General features: G+C 42.7%; 1 protein-coding gene across 1 annotated transcript in view; it reads right to left on the bottom strand.

Moving 5' to 3' along the window:
* Positions 1 to 152: 152 nt before the first annotated feature.
* The window catches only part of LOC133504750 (tyrosine-protein kinase receptor UFO), a 29273-nt gene continuing 9361 nt past the window's right edge, over positions 153 to 20064 (bottom strand). Inside the window, exons 5-21 of the mRNA XM_061827308.1 lie at positions 19962 to 20042; positions 19698 to 19813; positions 18030 to 18225; positions 14247 to 14386; positions 14026 to 14170; positions 13440 to 13452; positions 13319 to 13332; positions 12037 to 12166; positions 11814 to 11905; positions 11023 to 11118; positions 10385 to 10462; positions 9736 to 9828; positions 8860 to 8981; positions 5693 to 5802; positions 4600 to 4759; positions 4386 to 4522; positions 153 to 3039 (exon numbers count right to left, since the gene is read on the bottom strand). Coding sequence (XP_061683292.1) covers positions 2559 to 3039; positions 4386 to 4522; positions 4600 to 4759; positions 5693 to 5802; positions 8860 to 8981; positions 9736 to 9828; positions 10385 to 10462; positions 11023 to 11118; positions 11814 to 11905; positions 12037 to 12166; positions 13319 to 13332; positions 13440 to 13452; positions 14026 to 14170; positions 14247 to 14386; positions 18030 to 18225; positions 19698 to 19813; positions 19962 to 20042 — 2204 coding nt within the window. The 3' untranslated portion in view covers positions 153 to 2558. The remainder of the gene's footprint in view (positions 3040 to 4385; positions 4523 to 4599; positions 4760 to 5692; positions 5803 to 8859; positions 8982 to 9735; positions 9829 to 10384; positions 10463 to 11022; positions 11119 to 11813; positions 11906 to 12036; positions 12167 to 13318; positions 13333 to 13439; positions 13453 to 14025; positions 14171 to 14246; positions 14387 to 18029; positions 18226 to 19697; positions 19814 to 19961; positions 20043 to 20064) is intronic.

The following is a 20064-nucleotide window of genomic DNA, read 5'->3' on the forward strand; positions in this document are numbered from 1 at the left end:
CAAAGCCCATTAGTACGCTCTCTATCCTCAGTAGAAGGACTGGTGCACCAGTACAATGAAGTCTCTCACTAGTTACATTTTCACTAATCTATTTCTGGACACTAGTAGACAACCTTAGCATAGCAGGATAAGTACATTACTAATGAGGCGGAACTGTGCACTCATTTGACGCTTATGAGCTTTTCCAAGTTGAAGCGGTTGAAACTTTTCTAGTCACTAGGACTCCTCGTAGCATGCAGTTGTCAACTAGTGCAGTTTTGCCTCACTATTCACGTGTAGTTGTCCTATTAGTATGCCAAAGTTGTCCTACCAATGACGACCAAGAGCTTACTCATACATACAAGTTAGAACGGCTATCCAATAAATGTTCAAACAGCTTTATGATTTTTGTTGTTGTTTTTGTTTGCATGAATCACTACACTACTAGAATATTTGTATCCGACTGGTCATATTTTTCATTACTACCTTCCACTTACTCTATGTATGACATATGTACTCTTGTAGGACAAGTATTGTACTAATGGGTGTTTTGGCGCTATTAGTTTTGTCGGTTACGACACAATTATTAAGTTTAGTTGCACAGGCATGAGGATTTCGGCAAATATGGTAACCGATCTTTTGGTTCCGTTGATTTTTGTCCTGGGAAACGATTTTTCGGTTCCCATTGATAATGCTCATGGGAACCGGTTTTTACATGTACTTCAAAATAAAGGCTTAGCAGGCATGAGCATTTTGTCTTTTACGCTTAGCAACCGACATGTTTGACTAGCGTTTGAGTGACCCGGATATGAATAACTCGACCTTGCGCATGCGTAGTGTAGAAGCGGAAACCGGTGCTGTTTATAAACCACACTGACAAAGCTGGGCGTTTTAATCATTAGAAATAAAGGGGTTCATGTAGGTTCGTTTTATACAGATTGTTGTATTTTGTTGAGAACTTGTTTTACATTCCACACATGGGCGAATTTTATTAAAAGTAAGCCCAGAGATCTGGGAAACAGACTTTCGGTTCCGTGTTTTCTCAGGGTGGGTAACGACACGGTAACGGAACGATCGTTTCCGTGAAATGCTCTTGCCTGGTTGCTGATTCGTTGGCCAAAAGTGCTGCTAGTGGTGGGGAAAAATATTACTCGTCAGACAGTCGTTCCACTAATCTGCGGCATCATCTTACTAGTGAGGACAAAGAGTGGACTAGTACATGGACCTTGAGATGGACATCAAGGATTTAGTGGATGGAATTCTGATCAATCCAACGACAAACTAAGGAAGTACTTTACGGGCAAGACAATGTACTGTGTACAGTACAGCGTACAATATATAATGTCAGATAAGTGCGTTCAAGATGGCAGCTGCTGAAGGGTTTTCGCCTGCTCGTAACAGAAAAAACAGAAATGTCTCGTCCATCACATGGATTTCACAAAGTAAAACTAAACAAAAATATACACACTATAGACAAACATACACATTGATATAAAAAAAAGACATTAGTGCAAAGTTGGAAAAGTAGAAAATCATCAGCGTACAAAAGGAAGTCAATGTGCTTTTTTTTTTTTTTTTTTTTTTTAAACGTCCGCCTTGGAATATTGGGACCTCGGAGTGTTTGGCACCTGTTGAAAGGGGGCAGGCTGACCCAGGGTCCTGGTCCTGTTAAATTCCCACTTTTTAGATTTTATGGGGGCGGAGACAAAAAGCAAACGTCCTTAGTGACCACCTGGAGGAGTTGCCATGATGACGGGGCTCTTCACATTCAGATGGAGAAATTTTCAAATGCCACTTTTAGTGAAATGAAGGAGGAAAAAGGAGTTTTGCTTCATTTTGTCCAATGAAAAGCACGTGCAGTACCGCCACTGTTTGTGAGCTAGATGTTCTTCATAAGCGGGGGGGATGTCATCTCCAATTTTTAGATTTTTTTTTTTTTTTTGCATAACTTGGGGTAGTACATGCTTTTCATTCCACAGTGACAAACCTGGAATGCTTTTGCTCACACGTGCAGAGTGGAAAAAAACAGTTTGGTTGGGTTTTAGATGAAAACAAATACTCCCGTATGACAATACTAAAACATCATTGCATTATTTTTGGTGCTCTGGAGTTTTTGTTTTACTTGTTTTTGTTCCATTGTGGATAAAAACAATTAGGAACAAGGATCCTTTAAGATGGACAACCACTACATCTTGGCTTATCTTTTATACATTTTGAGAGTTTTGCTGTGTTTTGTATAAAAATAGAAATCAACATTTTTGGCGATACATCTTTTTCATTGGTGTATCATAGAAGGCCTTCAGGTGTGTGGGGGGCGGGGGGGGGGGGTGCGGGATTGTGCAAAATGCTAAATGTTACATTTTGAATTTTAAAAAAAGTATTGTAAACCACAAATTAGGCTGTACTACAATGGCAACAAGATGTAGTTCTTGGGATGTCTTTTCAAAATGTGAAAATAAAACGAAGATTCATGATATGAATAGATGGAATGCCTTCAGGTGTGTGTTCAAACTGTGCTCACAAAGGCACAAAACAAAAACAAAAAACATTTAAGATTCCGTGAGGTCCAATTGTGCCCATCACTGCCAGGGAACCTTATGGGTCACCTCGCGCTCATCCAGCAGCTCCGTGGCGGGCGTAGGCACTCGCGTGATGTCGGGCGTGGGCGCCTGGGTGACGTCGGGCGTGGAATGTCGGAAATAGCGCAGGGGGAGTGTGGCGGCCGAGGACGACAGGGGCATGTCCAGACTCTCCAGGGAGTCAGTCAGGACTCGGCTGCTCTCGTGCTGGGGACACAGCACGTAGCGGTTGGGTGGGTGCACCTCCACCGTGGTCATCTCCAGGCCCTTTAGGCCCAGAGGGGAGGACCTCCCGTTGGGGTCGCAGCCACCGACGGCTCCCACTTCCACAGAAGAATCCTCCATGTTGACGTAAAGAATCTCGTCCGGGTCCTCGGTGTCGGGCAGGTCGTTGAGGGCCTTTTCCAGCTCGCAGCGAAGCGACTCGAAGGACGGCCGATCTTTGGGACTCAGCAGCCAGCAGGAGAACATTAGTGCGTAGCTGAAGAAGAAGAAGAATGATCGTTGTTTTACTTGATAATTTCAACTGTTTCCTCAATACACGTTTCCTCTCTATTTTCTGAGACAGCACATCTGCAGTGAGGCGCAAATGCCGGCGGATCCTGGTTTTGGCCAAATTGGGAGTCCCAGCACAGGAGAGAGAGTGTCTTTGAGTTAGATGTGCCTGGCAGAGTGGCAGAAAGGTGATCTCATTAGGCCTGCTCAGACCACATCTAGTCCTGGTGCAAGCTAGACCACTGGTCCCATGTGATTTTGGTGAATCGGGGCACAGGTAGACAGATACCAAGCTCCAGTGACACACGTATTAATCACCAGCTCATTGTGTATACCCACAAAGATTTTCAGTTGGTCCGCCAGAGCAGTGGCAATGCTCCAGTCACCCACCCTGCGATGACACATCATCCTCTTCCTCATGGAGATGCATACCTACATTAGGACTTTCAGTCCGCCACATTTAAAGGGAAGGAGAGTAGCCACTATGATTGGTGGGAGATGAAGTCAGCTGTAAACAGAGCCCACGAACTGCGCTGGAAGTCACCAAAACCAGTGTCACCACACTTAGGCGCACGCAGTTGAATCGGCCATCATGCGGAATTTACACCAGTCACATAAATAGATCCCAATCAAAAAACTAAATTTCCCCATCGTAAATAACGGCAAGGGAGTTGATCTGCTACAAGTTTGTACAATTCGGAACCTTGCCAAAAGGTTTTGGACAAGTTTCAGAAAACTTCTGATTTCAAATCATTGGTGGACTTAAAGACTTGTCAAATCAATTGTTTAACCCACTTATTTTTAGTGTCCTTCTCAGGCCATTGAATTGATCGAGACTACAGTTTTGGTCGTCTTTAAAGATCTTTTCCCTTTGATCTGAGCAGGTTTTATCAGTGTATGCAAAAAGGGTAGGTCGGACAGCACTAAGCACAGTCCTGATGGTTTGTGAAACCGTTGCTTTGCAGTCACCACCGCAACCTCTGTCAACATTGCCATAATTTGCAGTTGCCTGAAAACTGTTGTCATCTGTGTCTTTAAAGCATCTCCACACACACTTGGAAGGTGTTTATTTGGGATTGGTGCGTGCAGTACCGGATCATTCCGAAGAGTACCGATACTGTAGTATTGACACCACTACCTCGGGTATTGGTTGGCAACCTGAATACAGATGTGAAAATTATATCCCAAATTTCCTTGAAATTACCCAAAAAAATAGTTGTTGGACTGTGAACTTTGCTCTTAACACAAGAGAGCCAGAGAGAGAATGAGGAGGCTGGAAATTGCCTTTGAAAAATGATTTTCTACCTTATGTGTAGTGTAACTAGTACTCACATGTTGTCCAGGCAGTCCGGAGGCTGCTTGAGACGGTTTCCCTGCCTCAGATAATCATAGATCTCGCTGTTTTCCACTCCGGGGTACGGCGTTTGGCCCCTGGTGGCGATCTCCCACATGGTGACGCCGAACGACCACTGAGCCACAAGAACAAGAAAAAGTTTTAACAGAGAGCCTGAGAACAAGGTGCTGGCAGTCTGTGAGCTGAGCTGACCACGTCGCTTTTGGTGGTGTAGACTCGGTCCGCCAAGCTCTCGATGGCGATCCATTTGACGGGCATCTTGGAGATCCGCCCCTGCCGGTAGTAGTCACCGTTGTAGATCTTCTTGGAAAGGCCAAAGTCGGCCACACAGACATTCATGTTCTCATTCAGCCTGGAAAACACAATTTAGGAAGATTTTACAAAGGTTAACCTGGGTTTTTAGTGGAAATTATGGACAGTCTTTGCCACATTGTTGGGGAAAGAGGAGTTTGGAATACATTGAAATTGTTGCGCTATCATAGTTTGTGGTGTATTTATGATTCAAGGGATTTCAAAGTTCTTTTTGTGACGGGTCACATTTCAGCTACGGTTTCCCTCAGAGGGCCGTTATGACTGCTAAACCATATGCAGTAAATGTTTCATACACTCATCATAGTATCAGATATACACAACAAATTGATGGATAAATAGGTTTTAAATAAAAAAAGCCAGTCAAAATGTTTTAAAAATATCATTTCAATTAAAAAATCATGACATCTAACATTTCCTTAAAAGTTTGTCAATTCAAAATATTTCAAATAAAAATATCTTCTAACATTCTACTTAATTTTTAAAATAAAAATGGGCATAATTGGTGAAACCATTTTTTTACAATTTTTAAATGAATAATCATGGAAATTTCTCATTTAATTCTTACTATTAAAAATAAATGTGACAACTTCATTTTTTTTGAAGCATTCTGAGATAACCTTTTAAATTTATTGTTTTGACAATTTAAATGTCAAAAAATGTAACAAATATTCATTAAACTTGTTTCTAAACAATTCCATTCCATTCAATTCCATTTCCAAACAATGCTCCTGGACAATGTTTTAGAAACCCCCTGCTCTAAATGATCCATGAGTGTGAATGTTGACTGGTTGTAAAAATGTGCCCTATGATTGGCTGACAGCCGGTCCAGGCCGGTACCCTTTCTCATTTGTGAAAAGTCGTCTGGGTTTAGCTCACATGAGGGCCAGCGCTTGAGAAAATGGATGAATTAGCCCTACTGGCCTACGGTGACCCTGGGCAGAAAGTGAAAAGAAAAAGCGGATCACGTGCGCACATGCAGTTGCGTGCAGCGAGGTCTCTGTGGATGAAGTTCTTCTTGCTGAGGTATTCCATTCCACGGGCGATGTCCGTCATGAAGCGCACCAACATCTGGGACGGGAGGTACTGCGCCGCCACAGACACAAAAGGCAAAAAGTGTCACTAACACGAATGTCGTCAGCCTGCGATACGGTCAAAGTCAGAAGTTTACGTACACATTTCCTTTTTTGTCTCATGGTCTGAAGTCAAACCAAAGTAAACCTCTCCCGTTTCAGGTCAGTCAGGATCACCACAATTATTTCATTTTATCAAATGCCACAATGATGAGAGAGAAAATTTATCTCAGAATTTTACATTATTTTCTTCAGAGTCTAAAGCAGTGGTCGGGAACCTTTTTGACTGAGAGAGCCATAAATGCCAAATATTTTAAAACGTAATTTCAAAAGAGCTATGCAATATTTTAAAAAAGTAAATACAGGTGTATTTGCGCATTTTTGTCGAAACAACACTTTTAGAGTACAATGCAGTCTCTGCGTTCTTTTAAATAACATTATGAAGTTGCTAACCAATGATGACAAAAGCACTTCTTACCATTAATGCGACTTCAGGTGCTTCCTAGTTTTGCTAATGGCTTGACAGCATGTTTCATACACTGTAAGATTCATCTTCAGGCAAGCGTTGAGATTTCCATCCGTTCATCGTGAACGTAATTCAATTTGATTTCCTATCATGCTGCTAGGATGGTGAACAGTTCTTGCCAACAAAGGCGTGTCTTTTATTCGTTTGATTATCTTGTCTTGATGCGAACTTGGCAAAATGTTGATTGGCAACGTCGAATACGAACGCTTTGGCATAATCCCCATCTGTGGATTTAAACACACAGCAGAACCCTCCATCTCCACAATGGCTGTCCATTCTTGTTGAAAACTTCGGTGGTACTCGTATTCTTTTTCTTTGAGCGACCTTTGTCAAAAGCGTTTCCATAAATAGTTGTTCCGATAAGATCAGCATGAGACTCTTCTGCACCACCGGACTTCGACTACCACGCAAAAACTACGGCAACTCACTATGGCAAACTGTCTCTACGTCATTTGCGTTGCCTCCCACACCTAACTTCGGCAACGCCACTAAGACAAACTTCTGCACGACAAATATAACATGGACAGCGTGTCGTTATGAGGGCTCGACGAGCCATATGCAACCACCAAAAGAGCCAGGTATGGCTCGCGAACCATAGGTTCCCGACCCCTGGTCCATTTGCTTGAGTAGCATTTCCTTTGAACTGCATGACTTGCCTCAAACATTTTCAGCTTCTGACAGTACTTGGCTGGAATCCTGGCCCATTCCTCATGATAGAACCGGTTTAACCGAGTCGGGTTTGTCGGTTGCCTTGTTCGCACCCGCCGTTTGAGGTCTGCCCACAACTTTTCCGTGGGATTGAGATCAGGGCTTTGTGATGGCCACTCGAAGAAATTGACTTTGTTATACTCAAGCCACTTTTTTAACCATTTCATTGTCCATTTGGAAGAGCTATTTGCGCCCAAGTTTGAGCTTCCTGGCTGATGTCATGAGATATTGCCTTAATATGTCCATGTAATGTTCTTTCTTCATGCTGCAGTCTATTTAATGAAGCGCTCCAGTTCCTGCTGCAGCAAAACAGTCCCACAACATGATGCTGTCACTCCCATGCTTCACAGTTGGGATGGTGTTCTCAGTTCTCCAAGCTTCCCCTTTTTTCTTCAAGATGTAACACTTGTCATTATTGACAAACAGCTTCACTTTAGTTTCATGAGACCACAAGACATGTCTCCAGAAGTTAAGATATTTGTCTTAGAGCCTTTTTGCAAACTGTAATTTGTTATTTTTAGATTCATTTAGAAGTAATGGCGTCATTCTCGGCGTGTGGCCTTTCAGCCCATGTTGGTGCATGTTGGTGTCGTTTCACTGTGGAAAATGACACTTTCTTAAAAGTTTCATCCAGCATCTCCACAAGGTCTTTAGCTTTTGTTCTGGGGTTGGTTTGCACATTTCGGACCAAATCACCTTCATCAGTGGGACACAGAGGCTGGACATTCTCATGATGTTTATGCTTGCATATACAGTAATTGTGTGAACAGATGAACATGGCAGTTACAAGATTGTGGAAATTGCACACAAAGATGAATTAATTTTCCCATGATTTCAAACAAGGAAGCAGAGTGTTTGAAGTCCGGCCTTAGATACATCCCCAGGTGTGCCATCACTTCACTCACATGTTATAAGTTAACCTATCAGGAGCTTCTAAAGCTATGACCTCATCATCCGGGCTTCCCCACGTTTTTCAAGGACACATTACTATTTGCCCATGTAAACTTTTGACCTAGAAGAAAATATAAAATTCTCTAAGAAATTCTCTCTCTCATTATTGTGGCATTTAACAAATGAAATAATTTTTGTGATCCTGACTGACCTTAAACAGGAGTGGTTCACTTTAGTTTGGCTTCAGACAGTGAGACAAAGAATGAAATGTATGTTTTTGCACACTGTATTTAAGCTTCCAGCTTCAACTGTGTATAGGATTTTTTTTTTTTTTCATTTTAACAGCCAGCACACATTTAGGTTAAAAAAAATACATATGAATATATATTTTTTCAAACAAGCAAAATATAACACAAATAGAATTATAAAGCACTAAATGATTTGCGCATCACCTTCTGGTGTGTGCGATGTAGCCACCTGGACACAGTATAATACAGACAAGCAAACAAAAATGATTTGGAAGTGACTCGGTAAACTGCACTAACTTTAATTGCTCTTTACAGTGGATATATGCCTTTTTTTTTTTTTTTATCCTGTCTGTATTTGGCGTGCAGGGAAAATCTCATCTTAATTTGTGGTTAAAACGTCTAAGCGACGTGATTGGGCCAACCGTTTCCAGTACGAAAAGCCAGTGCTGCTGTAATTGGCAAGACAGCTGCCATGACTGATGCCAGTCACTGCATCATCAATAAAACGGTGGCTTCCTAGTAGAGATTTACCCAAGAAGCCCTAGCAACGTTAAATTTTAAAATGGTATTTTATGAAAGTTTAACAACTAATTACATATATAGTTGTAATAATTTGACTACTAATAGAGCTTACGTCTGTTGCTGCAGTATTTATTTTGTCTTTTGTAATTGAACTTTGAAATTGTCTGTCACTCACCACGGGACAGTCTCCGAGCCGTGAGTAGAGCAAGTAAGTGTGCAGGTCGCCATGTTTCATGTAGGGCAGGATGACCACGGGCGAGGGGAAGCCTTCGCTCTCCACCGTCTGCAGGCACACGCCTGTGTGGGGCAAAACGTATGCGAGGCGTGTCAACAATTTCAATGGTCCCCGCCGTCAACCACAAGCACGCTGTGAAATTCAGCACTCAGGCTAATACATCAATTAATTAAAGTACGTTTTGGGCTGTTTGTTGAACCCTAATTTTTTTTATCCAATAAATGAGTAGGGAAAAAAAGTAGGCAGTGACAGAAGCTAAATTGTAATGAAGCACATTGAGAGCAGCAAAAGTCAGGGGAAAGGCCCCTTGGAAAATAAATTGTGGAACATTTACACTTTTCTTTTTAAATGCTTTTATTTTCATTTTTCTCATTATTTTTAATTGCATATAAATGTTTATTTTTGCACAGTTTTATTGTATAGTTTTTTTGTTTTTGTCACATTTTTTGATTACAACTTACAAAATCAAGAATGCATTTTAGTTCATATATATTACTGTTCATAATAAACATATTGAAAAACATTGTCTATTATTGTACAATTTTAAGAATAAAAAATATTTCAAAATAGGAATTGTATTTTTTGTATGATAAATATATTTTTAAAAATTACTTTTGAATTTTTATTTTAAATAAAAATATATAAAGGATACAGAGTCATACAAAAATAAAAACCACACTGTAGAAAATTAATATCATTAAAATAATACTAACCCCTAATCTCTTAAACCCCTCCCCTTCTTAATTTTTGTGCAACTAATGAGACAGCAGTACGAGCAATCTCATCTGTTGACGCGCACACAAGACGGCATCTCACCGAGCAGCCTCATGACGTTGGCGTGGTCAAACTCCTTCATGCAGGTGGCCTCTCGTAGGAAGTCCTCCATCTCCGAACGTGTGCAGATGGCGACTGGAAGGAAAGGGAGACCCGAAAAGAACACTTATTGTCCTGCTACAAACGTTTTCTGATTTCAAACTGCTACAAATAGTGCCAAGCCTCCAGTAACACCACCAACAAACATGTTCATAATCAATTAAATTAAAAGTTTAAGCTGTACTCGAAACAATGAACCCCCCCAAAATAAAACTTTCACATCATTTCACATTACTTTTACAATACCACATTATACATATTTTCGAATATTATGAAAAAATGCACCAGCAATGCATATCCCATCTATAGATAGATAGATAGATAGATAGATAGATAGATAGATAGATAGATAGATAGATAGATTAGATAGATAGATAGATAGATATAGATAGATAGATAGATAGATAGATAGATAGATAGATAGATAGATAGATAGATAGATAGATAGATAGATAAAAATGTGTTGAATTGAGGGACGCCGACATACAAACATCTGTCAAAATTTTCACTTCCCCATTTATCAATTATTAGCCGATGGCTGATACTTGTTTACTGTACACTGTGAGCGTTTCTGACTTGTTTCTGCACTCACTCTTCATGGTCTTGACGGCGACTCTGAGAACAGAGTCCTCCTGCGTGAGTTGACCCTCCATCACAGAGCCGAACTCCCCTGCAGACACCACACACACGCCCAATTGCATTAATTGTCCTGGTAATTTTTAGGGGCAACAAGCAAATCAACAATCAATTCAACACACTAACAGAGTCCAGTTGCCTTGATTCCACCTTTGTGGATGACCATAACCTGGATTGAGTTTTTACGAAATGCAGAAAAACCCCACATTTTTAGCAAGTGGTATCTTTTTTAAATTGATATTGTGACAGTACGCAAGTTAGGCCAATGATATTACAACATTTTGACCAGGCATGGTATATGTTTGCATGTCTCATTACAACGCTCAGATTTGTTTGGCACAGTTTTTACGTCAGATGCCCTTTTTGACGCAACCCCTCTTGGGGTGTTGAGGCCCCAGTGAGATACAAGCTCATGACCCCTGGTTTACCAAACCAATGCTCTAACCACTCAGCTTTAATATTTAGTAAAAATCAAGTGGCAATCAGTTCAGGGTGTACCCCGCCTCCTGCCCACGGATAGCTGGGGTAGCCCTTGTGAGGATAAGCGGCTCAGAAAATAGACGGATGGATGGATGGATGGATGGATGGACGAACCTTCTCCCAGCGTCTTCCCGAGCGTCAACTTGTGTCTGTCTACCATCACGTCTTGAAGTTTCTGCCTCAGCTCGTCACTGATGCCCAAACTGTTCACTGTGCACACAAAACGCAACAATGTCAAGACAATATGAAGAAATATGATGTCATCAAGGCGATGATGTGTACAAATCTGAGCGCCATAAAGCAAGCGTATGCAGACATGTGAGGCTCAAATTTCCAGACCCTGGCATTCCTTCGCCACATTCATGTTCATCTGCATGACTCATTTTGGGGCGAGCTGGGACTTGTCAACCAGGTCGCCGTAATCACTGTCACACAGATGTGTTTACATTTGTGTATCACTGTCTGGAATCATTGAGGCATGTCCTGGAATTTTATTTTTGGGAACACAAGTTGCTGTTTGACTAGATTCCTGCAGATAATAAGCGTCTACAAGTCTAAAAATGTAAACATCGATGTTCTCTGCACGAGAGGCCTCCTTTCCAAGGATGGACCGGTGAAAAGGAGAGATTACTTTGAAACCCAAATGGTCTTGAAACCCTTATTTGATCACCTGGACCAGGTTTATCACTCTACATCCCTCATGGAACCCTAGCAAAGTTTTGACAGCAAACTCTGAAACCTTAATCCAGGATGGACTTCATGAAAGTTATATTCAACAAATTGTATTAGTCAGGTTTTGTCTGGCACAGGAAATTCTGTTTGTGGCTTACAAAATAAGCTTAAGTATGTGATGCTAGCAGTTTGTTACCCTCCCAGTTACGTTGCGCGGCTGTCAGCAAACTCACGCGTGGCCTCGGTGGTCCTGCGGCTGTATGACCGCCGCGCTCGGTAGCGGACGACCAGCTCCCCGCTCTGCATCATGGGCTCGAAAGCATCACTAAAAACAAGAAAAACGTTCATGATGTGAGGAATTAACAACTGTAAAAAAAAAAAAAAAAAAAAAAAAAGTCGTGGAAAATAACAACCGGACAAATGAAATAGCAGGAATTGTTTGTGTGGTGTATGTACCCAAATCGCGTCTCCTTGCGTCGTAGTTTGGCCACGTAGACGGCCATTAGCACGCCAATGGCCACGGCGCCCGTCACGGCCATCACCACGTACCACCAGTGCCACGAAAAGGCCGGCGGAGATGACAGACCTGCATGTGAGGGTTGCATTAAAGTAATAGCATGTTTTAATCAGTATGTAAAAAAAAATCTGTAAACAAAAGAAGAAACAGAAATCACGAGGTGGGAATCTGAAATTAAAACCACACCAGAATCTAGGTAGAAATCTGAGATTATTCAAGGGACGATATGCAAAATGAGCAGAAATCTGACAATATACTCTGTACTGTATAATACTATAATAGTATACATATATATATATATATATATATATATATATATAATATATATATATATAAAATCTGACAACTTTTCACTTCTCAAAATCTGATCTAAAGATGTGTGTACCCCGCGTCCTGCCCGTTTACAGCTGGGATAGGCTCCAGCACTCCCCGCAACCCTTGTGAGGATAAGCGGCAAAGAAAATGGATGGATGGATGGATGGATGGATGTAAAACATCCATGGAGCCTATCCCAGCTGTCAACAGGTAAGAGGCGGGGTACACCCTGAACTGGTTGCCAGCCAATTGCAGGGCACATGGAGACAGACAACAGTCACACTCACAATCACACCTACGGGCAATTTAGAGTCTCCAATTAATCTTGCATGTTTTTGGGATGTGGGTGGGAGGAAACCGGAACGCTCGGAGAAAACCCACGCAGGCACGGGCAGAACATGCAAACTCCACATAGGCGGAACAGGGATCGAAGCCGAGTCCTCAGAACTGTGAGGGCGACGCTTTACCAACTGCCCCACCGTGACGCTGGATGTAAAACAGTTCAATAAAATGGAACTGCAAAATGTAACAACATGGTGTATAATTTAGTGGTAAATAATAAAATCATTTAAAAGCATTTATTACTAACTAACTAACTATTCATTTCTTTATTTTCAATAAATCTATTGAATGATTTAAATGATTTAAGCGAATCCATAAAAAATGAATAAATACAAGAAAATGACGGCAAGAAATTCACAGAAGGCCTTAATCCAACTGCATGACGGGTTGTGCGGTATCCGAGGATGGGCCGCGGAACCCCCCCCCCCCATACTAAATAAAGACGCCTTTATATGGCACTCTGCCGCTTTGTATCGTCTGTCTGGCTCCATTAGCCTAAGCAAACAAAGATGGCTGCCGCTCTAAATATTTATGAAGCGTCGTCCTGCTTCACCCCTGCACAACCTCGCCTTTCTTTTCTTCTCTTCATTCCGCCCCCTCTTTTCCCCCCCTGAGACACAAGGAAGGAAGGAAGGAAGGAAGAAGGAAGAAAGGGAAGTCTGTCACCGGGTTTGTGGGTCATCACTCACCTCGGAACTCTGTGAATGAGAAAAAAAAAATACAACTTAATTTTCGCTGCTCACAACTAACACAGATATAACTCCATGGATAACTTTATTTATACTGTGGCGCATTTACAGTATCCTGGAATTTTATAGCAAATGTTAAATGTGCACGAGTACCTTAAAATATAATCATCCACAACAAATATGAAGACATTTGACGATTGAAGCAAAACTATGTCAAATTCTAACCCAACCAAACAATATGTAGAAATAAATCTTCCCTCATTAAAGCGACATTGTGTAAATATATAACCTCCAAAGTACCAACATGTGGTATCTGATCTCATAAAAGCAACAAGAAGTAGAAGATTAAAGGGCGCCATTAAAATGTAGAAACTTGACCCCAATAAAGTAGCCGTGTAGAAATATGACGTTGTTTTCGAAATCATGTAAATCTGACCCCATTAGAGCACCAATAGCCAGATAGCAACCTCTTTAAAATAAAAATAAGTATAAATAGCTCCTTAATAAATCAAGAAAATATGCATTGAGATGAATGTCAACAGAATGTTGAAAGTGTCTTCCAGGTTTAGTTTTTTTTCTCACCAGGAGAGACGAGCGTCAGAGTCTGGGTGGGGCTCCAGGGTCCTTGCCCTGCTCCCGTGTACGCGCACGCCCTGAAGGTCACGTTGCTGAGCGGGAGGGTCAAGTTGACTGACAGCTCCGTGTCCAGGCCGGCATCTACCACATGCTGGCCACAAGAGACGGGGGGTTCGGACAACGCCTTGGACCCCTGATGCCACACGCGCCAATGCCAGTTTTTATACCTGCTTCATTGACGGCGTGCTAAACTCCACCAAGTACCCGAGAAGGTCTCCGTTCAGCTTGCCCGGAGGCTCCTCCCACACCAGACGCACCCCGGTGTCGTTCCTTACTGCCGTCACGTTGGCGGGCGGGTTCTCAGGTACTGAAACACACGACAACAACAACAACAGAGACACACAACGCACTGAAGGATCAGCTTGTTTGTGATTGGACAATGGGAATTGGTCCCCCTCCAGAGAACGCAATCCTAATTTGTATTCTGTTCCCAACAAAATGCCACACGCATCAAGCTTTGTTTCTGTTGTTAAAAAAAAAAAAAAAGTATACCTGAGTTATGTGAGTGTACATGCTTTTGTATATTTGTCTGCATGCACAGTAAATGCACGCTCATGTATCTGTATGTACGTTTGTTTGTATGTAGTTTGTATGGTTGCGTGAATGTTCTTTTTGTGTCTATTTCTGATGATGCGCGAGTGAGCACGTGTGTTCTGTAGCGAGGCACTCTGGGAAACGTGGTCCGGGCCGAGGGTGACGCCAATCAGGAAGCGTTTGGTGTTTGATTGTTTCCACATGCGCCGGCCTCTGGCTCAGCACCCAAAACAAGTCGACCGCCCCTTCCTCCATCCCCCCGTTCCCACAACAGGTCCCACCCCTCCACGCTTTTCTTCACCTCACTGAAGCCGAGGCTCTTTTCTTTTATTCGAGGGACATTCAAGTGGACAAAGATGTTCATTGTTGCCAAAACAAGTTTTACCAAAAAAAAGTGTGTCATGTTTCCCATCAGTGCTCATGGAGTCATTTCCAGCACAGATGTGGTTAGCTGTGTATCGTCTCAGTGCAAAAACAACACATACTTTATGATGGACTACTGTTAAACACACTGAAGGCGACGCTGTTGTGTGTGTGTGTGTGTGTGTTTGTAGTCTTGGAAAAAGGTTACAGCACGGCCAAAATGTTGGGAGACTGAAAATAAACCAAGCGCTCCCACGGCGGGTGCAACGTTCACGCAACTTCAGAGCTCTTAAGAAGCTCCACCTTTTGAGTTCAAGCCCAGAGGTGTAACCATGGCAACCAGAGTTACTCACAAGGAAACTGAATGGACAATGTCAATAATAGTTGTGTTGCGTTGGACACGCACGTGAGTATATTGTCACAACATAGTTTGCTAGAACCATTTTTCCAAGGACCCCCATAAAATATTGATGCTGAGTTGGTATACAGTAACAATTTCCTATTCACAGATTGTGTTTTTTTTCCCCCCATGATACCCTTCCCCTACTATTCATCACATTATTATTCATTGAAAAACTCATTTGCGTATTTCCTGATGAATAGGTGGCTCTATGGCCTTGGTCGAGTAAAGTAGTAATTGGTTTCAAGGAAGTATGTTGGAGTGATACAACTCAACTGAGAGACTAACATCTTTGTATGCAGAGGAGGAGCTAAATTTAGTCTGGGTTGTTAGCAGAAGTTACCGAGGGCGACGACTGTTGAGCTTTGGAAGCAGTACTGTTGTGTGTGTGTGTTTGCTATTACATTTTTTAAAACCAAATCACGAGTCAACCATTTGTTTTGAAGGGTAACGTAAGAAATAGTGACTATATTGAATTGCAATATGGAAATATGACTTGTTTTTGGATCATATTTTGTGTTTATATGTACTGTGTAAAGAATTGTAGGCAATATTGAAGAACATTATGTTCACCCCCTTTGTTACATACTGAAGATGAATGGTTTTGTAAATCTCTCGGGGCTGTAAATGGCTTATCCCATTCCCACTGGACCCCCCCACTGCTTGTCTCTCCTTTGGGTGTTGGTGGGTTGTTGTGGAAAAAAGTAGTAAAAGGTTCCTCTGAGTATCTGACACACACAGACACAGAGCTCCCCTTTCCCCTACTTGCCTCCCACTCCCACCATCGGGCCTCTTTCAGAATTTTTCTTTTCTTTTTTTTCCCCACAGTGCTTTGCTACATGTGAGCTCATGCGAGGTCAAAGCCAAAAATGAGGGAAATGAAACATGAAGGCTGAGAGATGGAGAAAAGGAGGGAGAGAGAGAGAGAGAGAGAGGGTGGACCGATTTTCTCGAAATCCTCAGCGGTCCCGCCTGAAGGAGGCCATGTCAACTCAACAAGTGGTCAGGACGTAAATAGCAGCAAGCAGGGGGAAAATTTTTGCTTCTGGGTGACACTTTAGGAAAAAAAAAAAAAAGAGGGCAGTCAAACACATTGGTGCCCAATGAGAAACACATCCGGCACAGAGATGGAGATATTTTTTTTTTGGGGTGATGGGAGGGGTTAACCACTATTTCAATCAAAAGCAAAAATTCATTTTGCTTTGATATGGGGGAGTCATCACTGAATGTTGTGCAAATGGCGACAAGAACTATTGTGCACTGTCCTGTAATGTAGTCCAAGTGTACTGCCTACAATCCCTTTTGTCCACGACTGCCACTTTCTGTAGTTTTAGCAGACCTGCATCCGATTAATTTTGTCCACTGTCACTTTCTGTACTTGTAGTGGGCGTGTACCCTTTTTTTGACCTTTGTCATATTACTTGTCACTTTCTGCACTTTAGTTGACACACGTCCAGTTACCTTTGTCCAACTATTTCAGTTTATGTAATATTAATGGACGTGCACCTCATGACTTTTTGTCCTTAATTTTTTACTTCCCATAGATAACTTTTGTCCATATCTGTCACTTCCCCCATTTATTCCCATCCATGTTTGGACTTCTGCAACAAGTGTCCTGATACTTCTGTCGACATTGTTGACTTCCTCTGACTTGACTTGACGCACGTCACATTTTTCTCATGTCCAGATTTGTTATTTCGTGAGATTTTACTGAACGTGCGTGCCATTCCTTTCGTCTCCCACTCCCTGTGTGGGTTGATATTTTTGTGTGTGTTACTTCCTGTAATATTTTAATGGACACCTGTTCAATTTAATCCACATTTGTCATCTCAGTCGATATTTTGTTTTGGCGCACATACACTTACGTTCTATTACTTTTGTCAACACATCGGTTCCAGTTTTCGTGTACACGTGTGGCTGTATTATTATTATTTTTTGGGGTCTAGATTTAGTTTTAGCACAAACGTGCCACAGCACTTTTGTTCATATTCACATCGTGTGCCTGCCCAACGAGAACCACACATAGCCCGCAGAGAGGTTTGACAAAGAAGTAAAGTGCGAGGGCCTTCGTAGCGCGTGGGCCTTTTTAAAACACGCTGCCGCTGAAACAAAATAACCTCTCTTAGTGCTCTGCAACCTTCATGAGAAACTGAACAAAAAGGAGGAACGCAAAATGCCAAACCTTTTTGTATTTTCCTGTGAAAAGGAACAAAAGACGAGATTGCTGAAGAAGTGAAACTCGACATGGTTTTTTGTAGGACAACATCTCAGTTATAGGCTTGAAGCGGCATCACTTCTCCATTCTCTCTATTTTTTTTTTGTCATGGAAAGCACCGATTTTTACTCCCTCACCTCCCTCACTCTCTCTCTCCCTCTCAGTTCTCCTGCCTCTGTTTCCGCTCGCAGTGCATTCTAGGAGCGGGCATGGAAAAATACCGTCTCGGCTCGAATGCAAACGCGAGGTCCAAACTGTCGTCTTTCATGGGCAGTAATGTTTCCGTGACCGCCGTTCTTACGTTTTCAATGCTCCGCCGGCTATAAACACACCGCGTTGTGTTCGAGGACTGTGGGACGGAAAGCGATGACTCACTATAACTACACTCTGGACACGCTCATTTTGTTTATTAGCCATCAATCTCTTTAGCCAGCTCACCTCCTTCCGCCGTACACATCTCCACCCAGGACGTCCACTGCGACGGGCCCTGGCTGCTGTGACAAGCCACCCTGCCGGCGTAGCGGCTGTGTGGCTCCAGGTCCTCCACCAGGTACTCGGGCAGAGGGATGTCCACATTCTGGTCCAGGATCATCTTGTCCAGATCCCTGGAGGAGGTTCTGTCCCCATGTTTGACCTGGAAGGGTCCACAAAGATGATGCAGTTTTTCCAACACAAGGACCCGACTGTGTTCAAATGTTTGCAAGACAGCTCCATCACAAAATGTCTCCTCTGTCACGTTCCCATCAGTAATGTTTTCAACTCGTCATCCGAGAAAACAATTGTGACAGAAACTTCTGCATCATCAGTCCTTTGACATTTTACTGAATTCAAAAGCTTGAAGCTTTTCTGGATGTTTTTTTTTTTTTTGTTGAAAGTGTCTTTCTGCATCCACAAGCAAACATCCTGACTGCTGCCTCTGCACAATTTCTGCAGCGCTCGCTGTCCTCGCTGTGGTCCGCTTGGACCACTCCAACCGTTTGCAACTTCTCCGCCGTGGTTAAGGAGGACAGAAGTGGTGGAAGTCAGCATTTTTTGTTATGTCTGTGTCTGTGTTTGTTTGTAGGAAAGGGTGTGTAGGTTGTTGTGTGCGTGTCAATATGTGTATTTAGTGTGTGCGTGTAGGTTCGTCTTGTTGTTGTTGTTGTGTGCACATGTGCATGTGGACTCGGGTCGGGTTAACACAAGTAGCTAGCGTAAGTTAGGAGGCGTGCACCCCGCCTGGGCTAAGCTGCATGTGTTTCATTCCTGACCCCGTGAGTCACATCCAGGCTGCAAACAAGCGTTTAATCTCATTGAGTCACTGCACATTCCCCCTCATAAGGCTCACACATCATTCCTGATGCCTTTTCCTGTTTTTAAGACTTTTTTTCTGAGTCATACAGAACACCAGACATGACACGGGGAAAAGAGTTTAGTTTTAATGTGTACTTAATGCACACATAATGCTAATTTGTAGCTGAGGTTCTGTACTGGAGAGTTGGGTACACAAATGGAGCGCACCCTACCTACAAAGACTAAGGTAGAGGACAGCCATTTTTGCAGTTTTTGGAAATGGTGTCCTTTATCTGCTCCCGTAGACATCCACTGGAATTGAACGTAGTAAACCTCAAATATGGCCGGTATTGCTGGATTGTGGCCATAAATCAGTATTTTGGGAATATATGTTGACATATTTTTTATCAAGTCATACCCAGGGCTTTTTCGACTTGTACTTTCACATAACTGGCAGCATTTACATTCCTTGTTCAGCTTTTTTCCTGGGAAGCTTGAAAAAAAAAAGCTCTTTTTTGCCCCATTTGGTTGGGGCCTGGCCCCTCAGCTTGTTTCCCCATCCCAGGGAGGGGAGAAGTGTGTGTGTATGTGTGTTGGGGCAGAGGCGGGGTGACGAGCAGCTTTATTAAAACCAGACATTTAGGGGCGGCACCGTTCGCCGTAATGGCCACCGAGAGGGAGGGCCCCTGCATTAGATTAGTTAAGCGAGGCCCACTTTCCCAGAGTGAAACCTGACCCTGTTGCTTCATAGAGGGACAAAACCGGGTGGGGCTCAGGGTGGGGAAACTCTTCTCTTGCTAGAGAAAAACGAGCACACTTGTCTGGAAAACTCACCTGAACTGTGCAGCGGATGACCGGGTAGTCGCCACCGAACCCGGGTTGCCATGACAACAGGAGACTGCCGGGCGTGACGTTGGCGGCTTTCAGGTGGTGAGGTGCAGCAGGGAGTACTGATAAACACACATTGCGAGCAATCAATCAAGTCCGGTCAAGTCTTTCATCAATTTTAGCCAAACGAGTCCCAGATTCTAAAATTGGCTACTTTGGCCTGACTCACATCGAGTCATGTGATTCAAGAACCCCAGCCCTGCTCCTCACCAGTAACTGTGCCGGATCCAGAGGCAGCCACCCCCTTGCGGTTCTGGGCTTCACAGGAGAAACTGCTGGTCCGGTTTAAACCTTAGTTTGTAAAATAAATGCA

The sequence above is a fragment of the Syngnathoides biaculeatus genome, chromosome 8, assembly GCF_019802595.1.
Source record: "Syngnathoides biaculeatus isolate LvHL_M chromosome 8, ASM1980259v1, whole genome shotgun sequence".
Classification (NCBI taxonomy): Eukaryota; Metazoa; Chordata; class Actinopteri; order Syngnathiformes; family Syngnathidae; genus Syngnathoides; species Syngnathoides biaculeatus.